The 18,148-nt window shown below is 29.0% G+C and overlaps 2 protein-coding genes and 1 long non-coding RNA gene across 4 annotated transcripts; 1 reads left to right on the top strand and 2 right to left on the bottom strand.

Annotated features, from left to right (window-relative positions):
* Nucleotides 1-4,139: 4,139 nt before the first annotated feature.
* Nucleotides 4,140-5,625, bottom strand: LOC107024401 (ribonuclease 3-like). Of its 2 annotated transcripts, none has more exons than XM_027918203.1 (3): nucleotides 5,300-5,625; nucleotides 4,810-5,073; nucleotides 4,140-4,360 (listed from the first exon to the last, which is right to left on the bottom strand). In XM_027918203.1, the coding sequence occupies exons 1-3, from the start codon at nucleotides 5,564-5,566 to the stop codon at nucleotides 4,289-4,291; spliced, it is 603 nt and encodes a 200-aa protein (XP_027774004.1). In that variant the 5' UTR covers nucleotides 5,567-5,625; the 3' UTR covers nucleotides 4,140-4,288. The 2 variants fall into 2 exon arrangements, with proteins under 2 accessions (XP_027774004.1, XP_015080868.1); XM_015225382.2 differs by having other exon boundaries at nucleotides 4,151-4,360; nucleotides 4,613-5,073.
* A 7,129-nt stretch (nucleotides 5,626-12,754) lies between these two features.
* LOC107024272 (ribonuclease MC-like) lies at nucleotides 12,755-15,189 on the top strand. Its single transcript, XM_015225219.2, has 3 exons — nucleotides 12,755-13,045; nucleotides 13,488-13,940; nucleotides 14,977-15,189. Exons 1-3 carry the CDS (start codon nucleotides 12,791-12,793, stop codon nucleotides 15,040-15,042), a joined length of 774 nt encoding a protein of 257 aa, XP_015080705.1. The 5' UTR covers nucleotides 12,755-12,790; the 3' UTR covers nucleotides 15,043-15,189.
* On the bottom strand, nucleotides 13,623-17,277 carry LOC114078088. The gene is made up of 2 exons (XR_003579633.1): nucleotides 16,401-17,277; nucleotides 13,623-13,959 (listed from the first exon to the last, which is right to left on the bottom strand). It is a non-coding gene; the product is annotated as an uncharacterized LOC114078088 (long non-coding RNA).
* Between the last annotated feature and the right edge of the window lie 871 nt (nucleotides 17,278-18,148).

Here is an 18,148-nt window from a genome sequence, read left to right as displayed (position 1 = left end):
TAACAAACATTTACAACAAAACATATACTTGTTTCTCCAATAAAATTACTTTATAATCAAATTCTACTATTAAACATAATTGATCCAATACTTTAAAAAAATCCACAATCATAAATATTGTGCTAAATTTTTGTTTGAGACTTTGAGTACCTTAGAAACCAATAATTTTTTAAAAGAGAGAATAGAATAAACTTTGTTCAAGATTATGCTTACACATCATTAGCTACATCATATTCCATTTATTTATTTTTTATTCAAAGCCAAACATTAATATTTGGCCCATGTTAATTCAAATTCAAACTTAGGACCAAAAAGAAAAATTCAAACTTAGGATATGTCATATGTCCCATCTAATTCTTCATGAAAACTCCATAAAGCACGCCTACAAAGAAATGAATAAGGTAAAATTAATGTAACACTAAAAAAAAAAATTATATAGTCAATGTATATAATTAAATTAAACCCTTTTATGAAGTTAAAATAGAAAATATTTATTTGTATATAGTGTTTATATACAAGGTCAAATATTAAATAAATATCGAGTGTGAGTAAAGTTACGGATTCTTGTGGTTGAGGTTTTGGATGAGGTAGCATAACCCTAGGTCCACTAGAACAACTTGTTGGAGTAGCTTTTAAAGGGCATGAAATGAAATTAGTGCCACCCAAATCAATGCACAATGTAACCTCACTCAAGTAGCAAAATGAAAAGAAGAAATAAGGTAACAAGAGATTGATTAATTACAAGAACATTTATAGGGTTTCCTCTTCTTTTGAAAAATATTTTCAAATTTTAAGAAAATTAATTTTTTTACATATAGCTACCCCAATTCCCCCACACACAAAAAAAATGATTTTTTAAAATTCATTTTTAAAAATAAATTCCAGTTTGAAAGTTAGGTTGCAATTCGGATATGATTGGGTCCTGGTTCGAAAGTTGGGGTCGAAATTAAATCTAAATTTGAAAGTCTGATGTTGGATCTTGCATCTATTGTTGGTTGTCAAGGTCAGTTCCTAGTTTAATTTGGAGGTTGGGTCTCGATTCATGCGTTGGGTCGAATCCCAAATTGTTCGATCGTGTCCAAGTTCATGTGTTAGGATTAGGTCTTGGATTGAATATTCGGTCCCAATTTTAAATGTTAAGTTTCATGTCTTTAAGTCGGGTCAGGTCTTGGGTCATATCTTATAAGTATCGAATTTCGAATGGGTCGTCGGGGTTGTGTCCTAGTCTTTGTGTTGGGTCGTGTCCTAGATCGATTATTGGGGTTGTTTTTTGGGTCAGAGAGTATTTTCTACTCTTAAGCAAAAAAATAAAAGTTATTTTTTTTGAAAATGTGTCCGTTCACCAATCAAACACCAAAAAAATTCTGAAAAATATTTTCTACTTACCATCCAATCCTGAGAAAATAAGTAAAAACTCATTTGTTTTCTAAAAAGTCATTTTCCATAACAAACATTTTCCTTCGTACCAAACACCCTTAGTATGAGAATTATTGAATTTTATACCTCTTGTATAATCTCGTTTACAATATGGGATAATATAAGACCATCCTCTTGTCCTAAATAGTGTCATATATATTTGATACATCTTTATTCATTCTTTTTAATTTTACTTAAATAATCACATCTACCTATGTTAGTGTGGATGAGTGATTTTCATCTAACATTCATCATCTCATATATATATATATATANATATGTATATGTATATATATATATATGTATATGTATATATATATATATGTATATATATATAATAGAAAAAGAAAAGATCTCGAGCTTCATCTCATGATAAACATATATAATTATATAAAAGTAAACACATGAAAGAGTCGAGGAGATTTAACATATAATATATATACTAAAAAAAATTGATGTTTGGATTTCCTCTTGCCGGGGAGTGTGTGACCTAACGTCAGAAAGTTTGTGCGATAGTCAAACTTTGGATAAAAAGCTTCACATTGGCAAAATACAGGAGATATTTAGCACATATAAGTAAACAAGTCTTACGCCCTAATGACACGTTTGAAATCTGTGCGGACCTAGGTTCAAAGTGGACAATATCACCAGCGACCTTAACCGCTATAGTTTGGTTGAAACTATTGATCAAGTCTCAATGAAACTTGTTTGGAGTTTGACAATAATGACTTCGGATTGATCTAACCGTGATCAATGGCGAATTTATGTACTAAAAAGGGGCATGAAAATCAATGATATAAAATATAGTGATATAAATTTAAAAATTGAAAAAAATAATCTCCCTCATATTGTTTGAGATTATATATTATAAAATAATTGTTTAAATCCTTTCTTGAAAAGAATTTCATAATTTTGTAATGATCATTGAAATTGTAATTTTCCAAAAATAAGACACGTTATTTTATGTATGAAAATGAAGCAAAGCAATTGACAATTATTTATATTTAAATATATGTATCTAATGGTGTGAGTAAATTTTTCAAATAAGAATAAAATTACTTTACATCACTCTTTTTATGAGTGTGGTTCAAAGAAGAATCGAACCACATTATATCTATATATCACACATATATAACTTTATATTGCGATTTTGCAATAAATTCATTTTGCAACTGAAAACATAAGATCATTGCGTTTGATGCTAGTAAATTTTTTAAATGAGAATGAAACTTCATATATATATGCTTGTGCCATCACATCACTCTTTATACGAGCGTGACTCAAAAAAAATCAAATCATGTTATATTTATTTATTACACATAAATAGTTTTTCAATAAATTTATTTTACAACTAATCAAACATTTATTCTTCTAATATATTAAACCAATGACAACTCTTATCTTTGCATACGTCAATATCGTCCTAGTAGACCAATTGAAATTGTATTTTCTTACATAAAAAATTAGACATATGTGGGGAATTGAAGCAAGCAATTAATAATTTGTATAATACTGTCTAAAAGATGACAAATCCAATGAGAAATATTTTCAACATATAAAATATTTGTATTTGAAAATTAATTTAAAATCATCCATTGGTTTTAAACATTTCCATACTACACTAAGATATGTTGATTTTTATTTTTTTTGTGTAGGCTCCTCGAATGATGGATAATGTTTCAATTGTGATTGTGATATGTACTAAATAATGAAGCAAATAAAGTGATCATCTTTCTATTTTATGTCCATTTTAATTTTTATATTACATTTTTCGAAAGTTAATTTTGATTAATTTTTTAAAGTGATCAGATTATATTAATTTGATATGTTAAATGAAAATTTTTAATATTAAAAAACTATATAAAAAATATTATAAATTAAATTACAATTTTTATGATGAAAAAATTAAGGGAAAAAGGTCTGATATACCCCTCAACTTTGTCATTTAGAGCTGATATACCTCTTGTTATGAAAGTGACTCATATATACCCTTACTTGTAAATAAATGGCTCACATATACCCTTTTTCTCTAACGGAAATGAAAAAAAATTAATCTAAATTTTTATTATTTTTTTCTAAAAAAAATATAATCCTATATAAGTAAATTTAATCCTCGTCAAATATATCTTTTTTGACTTTTTTTTTTCAATGACTAATTTATAATTATTATTTTGAATCAAATTTATTTATGTTTCACTAATATTCTTGTAAAACTTATTGTAGATGACCAAATTTTTTCTTCGAATACAAATTAAATTACAATACACACAAAAAAATAGTTTCATTATTTTTTCTTTAAACTAAGGAATGTAAGAAAAAAACAAAATAAGAATAAGATACTCAAATAATTATAATAAAAGAAGTCAAAAAATAATTTATGTATGAAAAAAAATTAAAATATACCTTGAACTTTGATAGAATAATCATATATATTCCTAAATATTTTTTTTAAAATTAGAAGTAATAAATATAAATTTAAAACTAATTTTTTAACTTCCGTCAAAAGAAGGGTATATGTGAGCCATTTTGTAACGGCAGGGTATATGTAAGCCGTTTGTATAACGGTAAGGGCATATATGAGTCACTTTTATAACGAGGGGTATATCAGCTCCAAATGACAAAATTGAGGGGTATATCAGACCCTTTTTCCCAAAAATTAATAAACATGAATATTGTTCTAAATTTTTGTTTGAGACTTTGAGTACCTTGAAAACTAATATTAATTAAGAGAGAGAATAAAATAAAACTTTTATTCAAGATATATCAAGTTATTTTCACTCTCTGAGAGTGCATTATTTATTTATATTAATTATTCTAAGCCAAACATAAATCTTAGCCGTTGAATACATATATAGCCCATGATTGTTCAAACTTAGGATATATCCCATCTAGATCTATTTCTTCTTGTAATCTTGGTGGTGGTGGCGATGGCGGCGATAGTTACCTGCATAAAATAAATAAAGATATAATTATTATAACGTAAAAAAATAATAAATATAGTTTTAGTTTTAAAAGTTACCTTACTTTTCTTACACTTTGTATAAGTTCAAATTAATTAAAACACTTAATAAAATCTTCTAACATGTTTAAGATCAGGAACTTTCAAACCTTATCACATAATATTGTTTTAGTAGTGAAAAATTGGCTGATAAAAAATATCGAACGCGAGTAAGTTTTTAGAGAGTTAGATTCTTACTGAGGTTTTGGATGAGGTAGCATAATCCTAGCTCCACTAGAACAACTTGTTGGATTAGCTGGTAAAGGGCATGAAATGAAACTAGTGCCACCCAAATTAGTGCACAATGTAACTTCACTCAAGTAAATATGAGTTTTATTTGTTGCATCAATTGGAATACATGTTAGGTAAACAGTAAGGGGAGTTGAAACAAACACCTTTTGTATAGCATCAACAATATCTTTTCTAGCAAAAGACAAGCTATCACAAGCAATAATCCCACTTGTTTTCAAGTAATTGAACAAGTTGCCCTTTTGAAGCATGTTGTTGATCTTTACTGCTGTGTTGAAGTATACTTCTGGTGTGGTTCGTCCACACGCTCCATGCGCGCGCCACTCGTGCTTCCATAGATCCCATTTGTGGGCGTTGTCTCTAAGTGGTGGCCAGAATGCCATGAGCTGATTCTCTAACGTCCTTGTAAACTGTCAAAAAATATTTACGAGATCATATTATTTGACCTAAAGAAACATTGAAACACAAAAAATTGTGTAAAAGAACTCATGTTAAATAAAAAGAAATAGGTGTTTACAAATATTAATATATAAACTTACATGTATATGGCCGGTTTATACATATAAGAAAAAAGTAAAATTTAATATCGTTAGTGTATAAAACATAAACTCTTATGACTGAAAAGTCGATACGTACTAGTTTATTCCAATTTGGATCTTGTGGTACAGGGCATGTAATACTATATCCTCTTTGATCTGCTGGCCAAACTCCATGGAGTGTTAAATTATGCTGAAGAATTGGTTCTTTGCATCTGCCTCGTGGTGCTGCTGAATTTAGTCCTATACAAAAAGTTGGTGGCCATTGAAGCACAAATTTCAAGAGTGATGGATTTTGAGAGTCAACAGAAATTGTTATTTCAAGTAGCAAAATGACAAGAAGAAAGAAGTTCACAAGTTTCTTCATGTTGTGTGTGTGGGGGGGGAGATTGATTAATAAGTTGAGCAATTGAGTGGGGGCTTTATAAGAACATTTATAGGGGTTTTCTCTTCTTTTTCTTTCACTTTAATAGTATTTAATATTATTATTGTCAAGCTCTAAAGCGGGTACCGATTACCGATTAATGAGTTGACTTATTAAATTAAATTTATGGGTTATTTATTTTAGCAAACTGAACCATCGTTATTTAGGAAAAATAAAACATTGGAAAATGTTGAGTTGTCCAGTCAGAGCGGGCAAGATGCTGCTAGGGCGGCAACACCACAGCGGGATAAGTAGCCGCCCAACGGGATAGATGTGACAAAATGTAAATAACGCAAAATCTTATTTTCTCCTTCTTCCAAAAACATCAAAAAGAGGCGAAGGTTACCCTAGAAACCCTCTAAAGGCTGCTCTAAGCTTGGGAAGGAAGGAGAAAGAGATTTCTAGCTTAAGGATGTCGATAGTTTGCGGATCCCGATTACAGCCTCGTCGTCCAAAGTCCGGATTGGAACAATAATTTATCTACAACTGCTTGCAGCCCATGTAGGCTAGGTTTTATTAATTGAGTAATTATAAATATGTGCTCGTTGCGTAGTATATTGTTAATTGGTGGTATAATTCATGCGTAGGCTTTCGTGCACCAAATAATGAATGATTATACTGTGATCCTAGCTGTTGCGTAGGACGTGTACCATGAGGAAAAAAAACCTATCTCGTGAATTAGGATTAGGTGATGGTTGTGATTCATGTTTGTGTGATATACATCTGTTATTGGCTTCGTTATATGTATACATGTATAGAATTGATGCATATGAATCAAATCTAAGGAAAAGACTAATGATGTTCAATTACATGTCATCAACCTAATACTTGATTGATTGGGTGAATATAAGTATGTTCGTTGTGTATGTGATTGTACTGATGGGATTGGGTGTCACGTACCGATATACCAACATGCATTGAATCGGGTGTCACGTATCGACACACTAGCATGCATTGGATCAGGTGTCACGTATCAGCATACTAACATGCATTGGATCGGGTGTCACATACCGACACACATAGATATATTAGATCGGATGTTACGTACCGACACACATATATATACATTGGATCAGGTGTCACGTACCGACATACATACATATGTCGAATCGGATGTCACGTACCGACACTCTAATATGCATACATTTGAATGGGGTGTCACGATCCGACACACTAACAATTTTGGGTATGGGTTCCAGGAGAGGACCATTGACTTGTGATATATATATGTACTATTGAGAATATGTGGATTGATAAATGATTATGGTAACCTTTCGATGATTGTTCTACTATGTTGAGTAAACTGGTTATGTATCTCGAGGTTAAATTAACCGGAGAGGGTCAAGTCCAAATCAAAATGTGATACGGTGAATGAGGACCAAGGTTCCAAGAGTTACTATTGGTTAGGTAGAGGGTTAATCGTGTTCCTAAGGGTTGAAAAGTGGGGGTAGTGTTCGTTATGTAAACAGATAGATTCTACCTTGGGAAAGGGATTCGTGTTTGACTGTTAGTAGGCCTTGATATAATGTACTATGGGCTTAGGGTTGAGTGGTAATGTGAAAGAAGTAAGGGTATGTTGTGAGTGGTTAGTCGGAGTGCTTGTGGTGGTATTTGTGGACTCGTTCATGAGTATAATGATTAAGCTATGATTAAGAACCTAGTAAGTAGGTTGATGGAGACGGGGGTCAGATTTAAGGGTACTAGTGTGATTTCAGGTGTCCGAAAATGGTAAAGGTGGAGGAGCACACGGTTCTATTACATGTTCTTTCTAGTTGATTTCTTATATTATGCGGTGGACGTCGGGTTGACCGATGATGCCTACCAGTACGTGTGACTGTATTGATACTACTATGCCTTTTTGACATAGTATGGATGCAGGGTTGATGATGTTTCATTAGGTGAAGATGAAGAAAATCTCCAACAACTTTTATTTTTCCTTCCGCAATGGTGGGAGTTGTGTCTTTGCTATTTTGTTCATATCTTTTAATCTTAGAAGCTCTTGTGTGCATGTTTAGATTAGATCCCTAGGGTGTTAATTACTTTACAATTCTTAACTAAGAAATGTATTAGAACTCCTCACTTATAAAATCTTGTAATTTCATTTATCTCATCTCAATCTTCCGCATGTTTTAAATCGTTGAAAATCGATGGTTCTCCTACTTAGTGTTAGAGTAGATGCCGGCACGGCCCGTTGAATTAAATCATGACATTTATCCGCTTAAATATTGTTTGGCTGAAATTATAGGTTGGATCATAATGAGCTAAAAAATGTCAAATTTGGACTCAATCATGATATAATCTACAACAATTGCTAGAGCTTGTTGATCTCAAAATAATAATTACCAATAAAGATTGTAAGAAAACAATAAATACTCCTTCATTCTTAACCAAAAAATCTCAAATTCGAATTCTCTTGGATACGAAACCCGGGTCCGGAGCCTAAAGGGTACAAAATATTAACAAAAATTTCAAAACGGTATATAAAATTTTATATTAACCAAAACGGCAAAATCGCTGCATCAACAGCGATTTACTCCACCGGAAAAAGCAAAATCCCTGCAGAGGCAGCGATTTTGCAAAATGTGAATTTTTTTTAAAAAAAATAAAATCACTACCTAGGCTGCGATTTTTAAAAAAAGAATTAAAAAAATTGCTGCCTAGGCAGCGATTTATAATTTATTTATTTTTTAAATAAGGAAAATCGCTGCCTAGGCAGCGATTTTTTTTTTTTGAAAATGTGGAAGTCGCTGCTTTCCAAAAAAAAAAAATTAAAATAGCTGCCTAGGCAGCGATTTTTTTTTAAAAAAAAAATTATAAAATTTTTAAATCGCTGCCTACGCAGCGATTTTATAATTTTTTTAAAAAAATATGTAAATCGCTCAGCGATTTTATAAAAAAAAATTAAAAAAAAATTTAAAGCAGCGCTTTTATAAAAAAAAATTATAAATTTTTTTATATATATAAAATCGCTGCTTTAATTTTTTTTTTTGAAAATTGCTGCTTAGGCAGCGATTTCCATATTTTTTTAAAAAAAAATTATAAAATCGTTGAGCGATTTACATATCTAAAAAATAATTTTTTAATAAAATCGCTGCATAGGCAGCGATTTAAATTTTTTATAAAAATTTATTTTTTAAAAGAAAATCACTGCCTAGGCAGCGATTTCATTTTTTTTAAAAAAATCACATTTTGTAAAATCGCTGCAGAGGCAGCGATTTTGCTTTTTCCTGTAGAGTAAATCGCTGTTGATGCAGCGATTTTGTCGTTTTGGTTAATATAAAATTTTATATATACCATTTTAAATTTTTTGTTAATATTTTATACCCATTAGACTTCGTACTCTACGAAACCCCCTTTGTCAGGGAACATTTTTACCCCCAATAAAACAAATAACCAATTATTGAAATTTGTACCTCTTCTAAAACCACGTTTACAAAACGTGGAGTAATTGTTAGCACTCCATCTTATCTAATATATGATGCAATTTCTTCACACGCATCAATCTCTACGAAAATATAATTAAGATGATAATTATTCGATAATTTCTAATTTGATACCAACCAATCACAATATCTTATCAGTTAAATAGTATTATATTAATACATTAAAAAGTCGATAATCAATACTAAATCATTAATGCTGGTTGGTCTAAGATTATCTTCTTTTTTTTTTTTAATCGTTGTTCTTCAAGCTCATTTTTTTTCATGATAATAATGACAGACTCAATTGTTTATATATAATGATGATACAAGTTATGATTAAAATGAAAAAGTGATGATTCCTACAATCGATTTAATGTGTTTGAGGTAAAATAACGTACATTTTATTATTATTATTTTCGTAATTATTCAATACTTAAAATTCACTAGTTCAATTAGTTTGGATTCACGACAGCAGGGGAAGAGCTTACGCACTCTTTCAAGATTTTTTTCATTTTCAAGACAGTGAACGTAATTTCATATGCTTATTAATAAGATATTATGGACATGGTTTTGGTTGCTTGAAATTTAGAGTATATTTATAAATCTAACTATGTATTTAACACATCATCAGGTGAAGATTTGAATCTTTTTTTTAAAATCAAGTATTAAATTATCGTTTGAAGTAAGAATTTAAGTTATACATGATATCAATTATTAAGATAGGTTTGTTTTTTTAAAAGTGTTAAATAGGTGGATTGAGGTGAATTTGTCGGATTGAAATGAGTTGACTTATTTAAATGAGTTTGGATTAAAATGAGCTAAATAATGTCAAGTATGAACGATAATCATAATATAATCTACAATAATCAATACAGCAGTTGATCTCAAAATAATAATTATCAATAAAGATTGTACATGGAGCAATAAATACTTTTTCATTCTTAAACATGAAATCTCGAACTTAAATTTTTTTAAATACAAAATCCCCTTTATTAAAAAATATTTTACTCTAATAAAATAAAAAACCAATTATTGAAATTTGTACCTCTTTACAATGACGCTTACAATATGGGATATAGACGACCACCTTCTTATCTTAAATGGTGTCTTTAATTGATACATCTAATCCATCTTTTTAAAAAAAAAAAAAAATTGAATAGTTAATATTTAGGTGGACCAATAATTAACTCTTTATCTTATTTAATTTTAATATTTCACAAGCAGATAATCTTGTTAAAGAAGAAAGAAACTGACGATTAGAACATGTCAAAAGAACAGATTCAACCCAGCTGACTGACGTATCTGCAGCAAGTGTTAATAAAGAAGGAAGCTAAGTATTGGAACATGTCGAAAGAACAGAATTACATATCTTATCAGTTGATTAGTATATTAGTACATTAAAAAGTCGATAATCTACAATTGATTTAACTTGTTTGAGGTTAAATTATAACGTACATAACCATTAAATATTCAAAATTTACTAGCTCAATTAGTTTGAATTCACTATAACACAGGACTCAATATAAGAGGGGAAGAGCTAGATAGTGCAACCTTCCAAGATTTTTTTTATTTTCAATACTCGTAAATGTAATTTCAGTTGCTTATTGATAAGATATCCTGGACATGATTTTAGTTGCTTCAAATTTAGAGCATGTTTATAAATTTAACTATGTATTTAACATATCCTTGGGTGAAGATTTGATCTTTTTTAGAAATAATCAAGTATTAAATTCTCGTTTAAAGTAAGAATTTAAGTTATACATGATACCAATTATTAAGATAGGTTTGTTTTAAAAGTGTCAATAATAGGTGGGTGAGCTGAATTGGACGGATTAAAATAAGTTGACTTATTAAATTAAATGTATGGGCCATCTATCTGCTTAAATATTTATTCAGCTGAAATAAGTTGAATCAAAATAAGCTAAATAATGTCAAATATGAACGACAATCACGATAATCTACAATAATCGATAGAGCTAGCTGATCTCAAAATAATAATTACCAATAAAAATTATGATAAAGCGATAAATATTTTTTTATCTTAAATTAAAAATTCTCAAATTCAAATTTTCTCCGGTACGAAACAAACTTTTACTCCAATAAAACAAAGAACCAATTATTGAAATTTGTACCTTTTCTAAAACCATGTTTACAATATGGGATATATACGCCCACCCTCTTGTCATAAATGGTGTCTTTAATTGATACATTTGATCCATCTTATTATTTTTTTAATAAATTGAATATTTAATATTTAGGTGGACCAATAATTATCCCTTCATCTTATTTAATATTAATATTTCACATGCAGATAATGTGAACTAATATAATTTTATGTTACATTATCATTAACAAATCTAAACTAAAACATATATTATTGTTTAGTCTTAGGAATCTTTTTATAAAATAATATATAACAAGGTGGAGTAATTGTTAGCACTCCATCTTATATAATCTATGATGAAATTTCTTCACATGCATGAAAATATAAGAATATGTCACAATTTCAATAATAAATCTAAACTAATAAGATATACAATATTGTTTAGTATTAAAAGAATCTTTTATAAAACAATATATAACAAGGTGGAGTAATTAAGTCTTCGTCTTATCCAATTCATGATGAAAGTTGATCTTCACATGCATCAATATGTGATGAAAATATAATATTATTGTATCACAATTTTCAATAATAAATTTGAATCAAGACATGTAATATTGTTTAGTCTTAAAAGAATCTTTTATAAAATAATATATAACATGGCTCAAGTCATCGCCAATCTCTTAAAATTGCTCATATAACTCAGAAATTTTTATTTAGACTTGTAATCTATTGAATATCTAAATTGTTCAAACTATATACTTATTAAACACAAAATGTTGATCTGACAAAAATTATATTTTGCACTTCCTTAGAGAGTAAAATATATATACACATTCTTCTTTTATTGATACTTGACTCTATAATTAACTTAAAAGAATTTTCTTCTTCTTTAATTGACACTTTTTTTCAAAAAAAGAAAAGTACCCCTACCCCCCATCCCACTCATCGTCTTCTTCGTAATTTATTTTGTAATTTTTTTTTATTTTAGCTTCAATATTATTTTTTTAAAAAAATAAATAAATACTATCTCTTACAAATATGAGGATAAATGAAAATCAATTATGAAGAAATCATACGATTCAGATTTAAAAGAAAGAATTCTTTTTTATGATTTATTTCAAATCCCATAAAAATAATGAAACAAATATGAAAAGAAGAACGAAGATAAATGATTTTACATATAAAATAGTTAGCCAATATATATTCATTTATCACCATTCTCGACCAAAATATTACTATTCAAACTAAAATATAAATCCACTAAATTTATCAAAAATGAAATTTATCAAAACCCTTTTCTCATAGATTTCCTTCACTAAGTCATCGCCTACAGTCAACTCTTACCTTACAATATCAAAGGGCCAGTTTCTTTCCAAGTCACCCAGTTTAAATTTTACCTACCGAATCAGTTGTTTCTTATACCGATCAACTTTTTTTCGATCCACCAAAATCAGACGATTTATACTCAATAATAGTGTAAAATAGATCGCGTCCTATTGGTTTTTTCAATCGAAAAGACCCTAGTGGGTGGGGTGGGGTGGGTGGGTTATTTAAAATAGACAAAGGACCTTACAAGACATCTATATATTCTCATGTAGTTCATAGCAAGTTTTTTCCTCATAGACTATATCTTAAAAAATAATGAAAATGAATAATCTTTCACTCTTATTTCTCACTCATCTCACACTATTTTTCATTTGTGTTTGTTCACAAAATATAGCACAAACACAATTTGTTTATAAATGGTCAGAAACTTATTGTAATAAGGATACCCCAGTGGGGTGTAAACAAATTCCTCCTCTCAAATTCACTCTAAAAGGTTTTTGGGGCACAGATTCCAATGGAAATATTCAACAAGGTTGTAAAGATCCAGTAGTACGTGATTGGAACAAAGTGGTATGATTTTTTTTTTAAAACTTAGTGTATAATTTTGGAAAGTAAAATATATAATTTGTGAATATTTCGTCTAAAAGATCAAATTGTTAGGTAAATTACGTTTTCTTATTTATATTATTACAATTTCAATACAATTCCCTTCACATATGAGTCTGATTATTTTCTTTAACTCAAACACATAAAAAAAAACCTTTTTTTTCCATCTAATAGGTGGAGGTTATGAGATTCAGATCCTCGATCCCTAACATACCATGTTGAATCGCACAATCATCTTATTTCCTCTAAAAGATTAAAAAGATCATCGTTTTATTTAACTATATCTTCAAACAATACTAACAAGCGTTTATGTTTATTTAAGGGGTCACCTAACCTCCTTAGCCAGAAAATTATTCCTGCCTCCGTCACTGCTAACAAGATAATTCTTTTTTTTTTTTGGTCACAGTTTGATACCGCGATGGTAAATAAACTCAACGTATTTTGGCCCTCTCTTACTAAACAAGATCCCAAAGACATGTGGAAGGAAGCTTGGAATACATATGGAACATGTACAATGAAAAGGTTCAAAACTCCAATACAATATTTCAATAGGGCTTCAAGATTGGATAGTGAAATTGGAGATTTGTTACAAAGTCATTTAATAAACTCAAATGGAATAGTCCCTTGTGACTCTGCTACATACAACAATGTTGAAATCTTGAACTCATTCAAAAAAGTTGCAAAGAATACAGATGTGTATTTCACTTGCAAAGACATTAACACAACTCATGCTTATTTGAATCAAGTTACATTTTGCTACACAGATGAAGCAAAGGATTTTGTGGATTGTCCAACTTCTCTCATTAACAAACGTTGTCGTGTTCAAAATATTATTGTTCCTCGTCCTTCGCCTCCAAAGGTACGTTCTTTCTTCGACACTGTAACAAAAGAGATATTTTGTGATAATAATATTTCTTCGCAAAAGTATTTAATGATAATTATATTGAGTTGTGTCGTTATATTCAGAGTCGTTAAAGTTTTTTTGACAATTTCTACTATGCTTATATATCTGTCAAATAGGAGTCCGGAGGCTAAAGGGTATAAAATATTAACAAAAATTCCAAAATGGTACACAAAATTTTATATTAACCAAAACGGCAAAATTGCTGGAACAACAGCGATTTCCTCCACCAGGAAAAGCAATCGCTGGTACTGCAGCGATTTTGCAAAATGTGATTTTTTTTAAAAAAAATTCAAATCGCTGCCTAGGCAGCGATTTTCTTAAAAAAAATGGAAATCGCTGCCTAGGCAGCGATTTCTAAAAAAAATAATTTGAAATCGCTGCCTAAATGTTTTTTTTTTTAAAAAAATGGCATCGATTTTCTAAAAAAAATTATTTTTTAAAAAAATTGAAAATCGCTGCCTAGATATAGTTTGAATCTTTTTTTTTTTTGAAAAAAATCACATTTTACAAAATTGCTGCCTTTTCCGGCGGATGAAATCGCTGTTATTCCAGAGATTTTGCCGTTTTGGTTAATATAAAATTTTATATACCGTTTTAAAATTTTATTAATATTTTATATCCTTTAGGCTCCGAACTCTATCAAATAGACATCCAATCAGGTGAGCGATAGCAATTTATGTTTACTGATAGATCTGTCACCGCTAGTTCTACTTTCTATTCCTAAGTGAACACTTACAAAAGAAATATATATTTTTACTTTAATTTAAATTTAACTCATTAGATGGAGTAATAGTCTATTAATTAAGATCATAAATAATTTGCTATGACATTTACTAGTACATAACTTAAAAGAGTATAAATTATGACAAATTTTCAAGCTTTTTTAAAAATAAAATTATTATATTTGAAAATTAATTTGAAATTATTTATTCTGGATTTTAAACAATTCCATATTAAACTAATATGGTGATTTATTTATTTTTTTCTGCAGCCTATCAAACAACAGGAGAAAAGCTTGGACCCAATAGCTTATGGAGATTCTTGGTCAATTATGTGAAGCTTTATTATATTAGAAAGTTTAGTGACTAATAATAATATTAATTATTATTATTAATAATAGAAAGATGAATAATGTTTTTAATTGTGACTGTGATATGTACTGAATAATGAAGCAAATAAAATGATCATCTTTCTATTTTATTTATATTTATTGTGACTCAAAATTTCTCTCTCTTTCTCTTTTTCACTATATAAATTATGCCAAAAATAAGCTTTTATAGTAATGATTTTATTGTTATTGCTAAATAATTTTATTTAAATTCAATTACTAGTAATAATTATATTTTAACACTTTTTTCAAATTTCGTTTTTAGCCTATAGTATTATTGAATCTAATGACTAACTAATGTCGATAAAAACTAAAAAACATGATAGCAAAAGAGGATCCAACCTACAAAGAAATATAAAAATAACATTAATATTAAAATTTAAATCAGTAAATATTTATTAGAACTCAATGGTTATTATATTCTGATCAACATATTAACATCAGAAAATTGCAATTTATAGTAATACTTTACGTATTATTTTTTAAAATCTAAATTTAAATTTTGAAATACTGAATCAATTTAATATTTCAATTTAATTTCAAAAAACAAACATACCAAGTTTAACTTTAAATTATTAGTCATACAAACTCTTATAATATCACATCATAAATTAGGATAAACGAATTACCTCTTGCATTCATTGATTAGATATATTCCCTTTCATTTCATTTTATTTAACACTATATATCTTTTTCAATTATTAATCCATTAAAAACAAAAACAAAAAATTCAAATATAATTTCCTTAATAAGAATTATCTATACCTAGCTAGCTTACAAATCAGAATTTTTCAAAAGTTTTCTTTTCTTGAACTTATATGCAGAGCTAGGTAGGGGTTCGTGGGTTCATATCAATAAACTAGTTTTTTCGTAGACTTTGTATTTGTATTAGAAAATAAAATAACTATATATATTTATATTAATTTGTGAACCGCTAACAAAATTCATTGACAAAAGTAGTAACGATGAGTGATGAAACACTACAAGAAAAGGGTAAATTACATGGGGATTAGTATGAAAATTTGCAGGGATTACCCTGTAATTCACACTTTTCTTGTAGTGAAAAATACTTTTATACTATCCTGTTGGGAGCGCCACCCCCAAATGGGCCCTACAGTGCGCGATCCAGATTTAGTTGGAGCTCCAATATGGGCTCCGGACACCGGGTGGGAAACCAAAAAAAAAATACTTTTATACTAGTGTTGTGAATTCGAACCCCACTATCAACATGCTGTCCTAAAATTTAGAACCTCAAACTCCTGATAGGCAATTAAAATATAATTAAAGATCGAGTACAAATAACTTACTCAATATAATCAAGAGGGAGCATAATTAGGGCTTCTTTAGGGCAACTTGTTGGATTAGCTTTTGATGGACATGAAATGTATTGAACACCTTCAAGTTCAGTGCACCAAGCAACCTCACTCAAGTAAACATGAGTATTGTTATATGAATCAATTGGAACACAAGAGAGGTAAACATTATAATGTGGTTTATGATCTACAAAAGGAACTTCATAAAACCAACTTTTGTATAGCCTCAACAATATGTTGTTTTGTATAAGCCAAGTCATCACTTGCAATAATCTCACTTGATTCCAAGTAATTATACAAGTTTCCTTTTTCAGGTATGTGATTCATCATTATTGCTTTGTAGAAGTACTCTTGAGGTGTTGTTCCTCCACATGATCCATCGACGCGCCACTCATGCTTCCATAACTCTTCTCTAAGCGAGGGCCAGAACTTTACTAGATCACTTTCCACTTCTTCCAACTACAAACAATGCCATAAAAATGTAACACGTATTGTCAGTGCATAAAACTTAAACTCTGAATATGTATGTATACATGCCACATTATCCAAATCATTTGGATCTTTTTGTTATAGTCACATTTTATGTTAAATCCATCTTCATTTGCTTGCATAACACCATGGAGTGTGAATTTATTTTGAGGAATTGGTTCTTTGCAAAATTTTGCTTCTTTGGAATTAAGTTGAAAACAAAAAGTAGGTGGCCATTGAAGTACATATTTTAAGAGTGCTGGAGTTTGGGACTCAACAGAAATTGTTATTTCAAGTAGAAAAATGACAAGAAGAAAAAAGGGAAGTATCTTCATGTTGTGTGGTTGTTATTTGAAGAAAATGGAGTGGGAGATAGATAATAATATATAGAAAGTGATGTGAATATTTGTTAGGTTATCATCAACACACTCTCTCTCTCTCTTGTCTTTTAACTTATGTGATATTTTTCAATTTTTCTATAGTCGATTTGACTAATTTTCGATGAAGTTTCTTCATGTTAATTTAGGGTTTATGATTTAGGATTCATGGTTCGGGTTCAAGTTCAGGATTTAGTTTTTAGGTTATCAGCATTGCTCTTCAGTCTGAATTTATGTGATACTTTTTATTTTCTGAGAGTTGATTTGACTAATCTTTGAAACTAAATTCACTGGATTTGGCACCACGTTAAAATTAAAATTTAGATTTTTTTTAATAAAAAAAAAGCTATATAAAAAATACTCATCTATTGCTAATATCATTAAAATAGAAATTATTTTTTAAATATTGTTAGTTAAAATTTACATAGTTTAAATTATAAAAAACGAGACGTGTCACGTAAATTAAGAGAAAAAATATATACTTTTAACAAGTTATAGACGATTAAATATGAAGCTAGCATGGATAGACATAGCTAGATATCATTAGACAAATAGTTTACATTTTTAGTTAATTAAGAAGTTGATATCAACAACGGCGAAACAAATTTTATTTTTGATTTATATCTTAAAATATAATCTCTCTTTATTTAATATTTATTCTAATCGATCAGATATTTATAGTATTCAAGAATAATTACTTCTAAGGGCAAAAATGGAGAAAAATAACTTGAACTTCTAAACTAATAAATAAATCGAAACAACTATATTTAAAAATCACGATAAATAATTTAAATTAGAAGGAGGTTTTTTTTTTATATAACAACATAAACATTTAGATTTCAGTAATTACTAATTTTGGAATTCCCTTCATGAAATTCCATCTTAGGCCCATTGGGC

The sequence above is a fragment of the Solanum pennellii genome, chromosome 7, assembly GCF_001406875.1.
Source record: "Solanum pennellii chromosome 7, SPENNV200".
Classification (NCBI taxonomy): domain Eukaryota; kingdom Viridiplantae; phylum Streptophyta; class Magnoliopsida; order Solanales; family Solanaceae; genus Solanum; species Solanum pennellii.
The sequence above is the reverse complement of the archived record's forward strand: the minus strand, read 5'-3'. Positions and strand labels throughout refer to the sequence as shown.

Excerpts from the sequence above, each read along its gene's own strand:
- LOC107024401 (XM_015225382.2), bottom strand. The coding sequence starts at position 5,566 with ATGAAGAAACTTGTGAACTTCTTTCTTCTTGTCATTTTGCTACTTGAA. Across the intron at positions 5,074-5,299 it reads ATCCAAATTGGAATAAACTA|TTTACAAGGACGTTAGAGAA; the intron begins GTACGTATCGAC and ends ATTTTTTGACAG.
- LOC107024272 (XM_015225219.2), top strand. The coding sequence starts at position 12,791 with ATGAAAATGAATAATCTTTCACTCTTATTTCTCACTCATCTCACACTA. Across the intron at positions 13,046-13,487 it reads TACGTGATTGGAACAAAGTG|TTTGATACCGCGATGGTAAA; the intron begins GTATGATTTTTT and ends TTTTGGTCACAG. Across the intron at positions 13,941-14,976 it reads CTCGTCCTTCGCCTCCAAAG|CCTATCAAACAACAGGAGAA; the intron begins GTACGTTCTTTC and ends TTTTTTCTGCAG.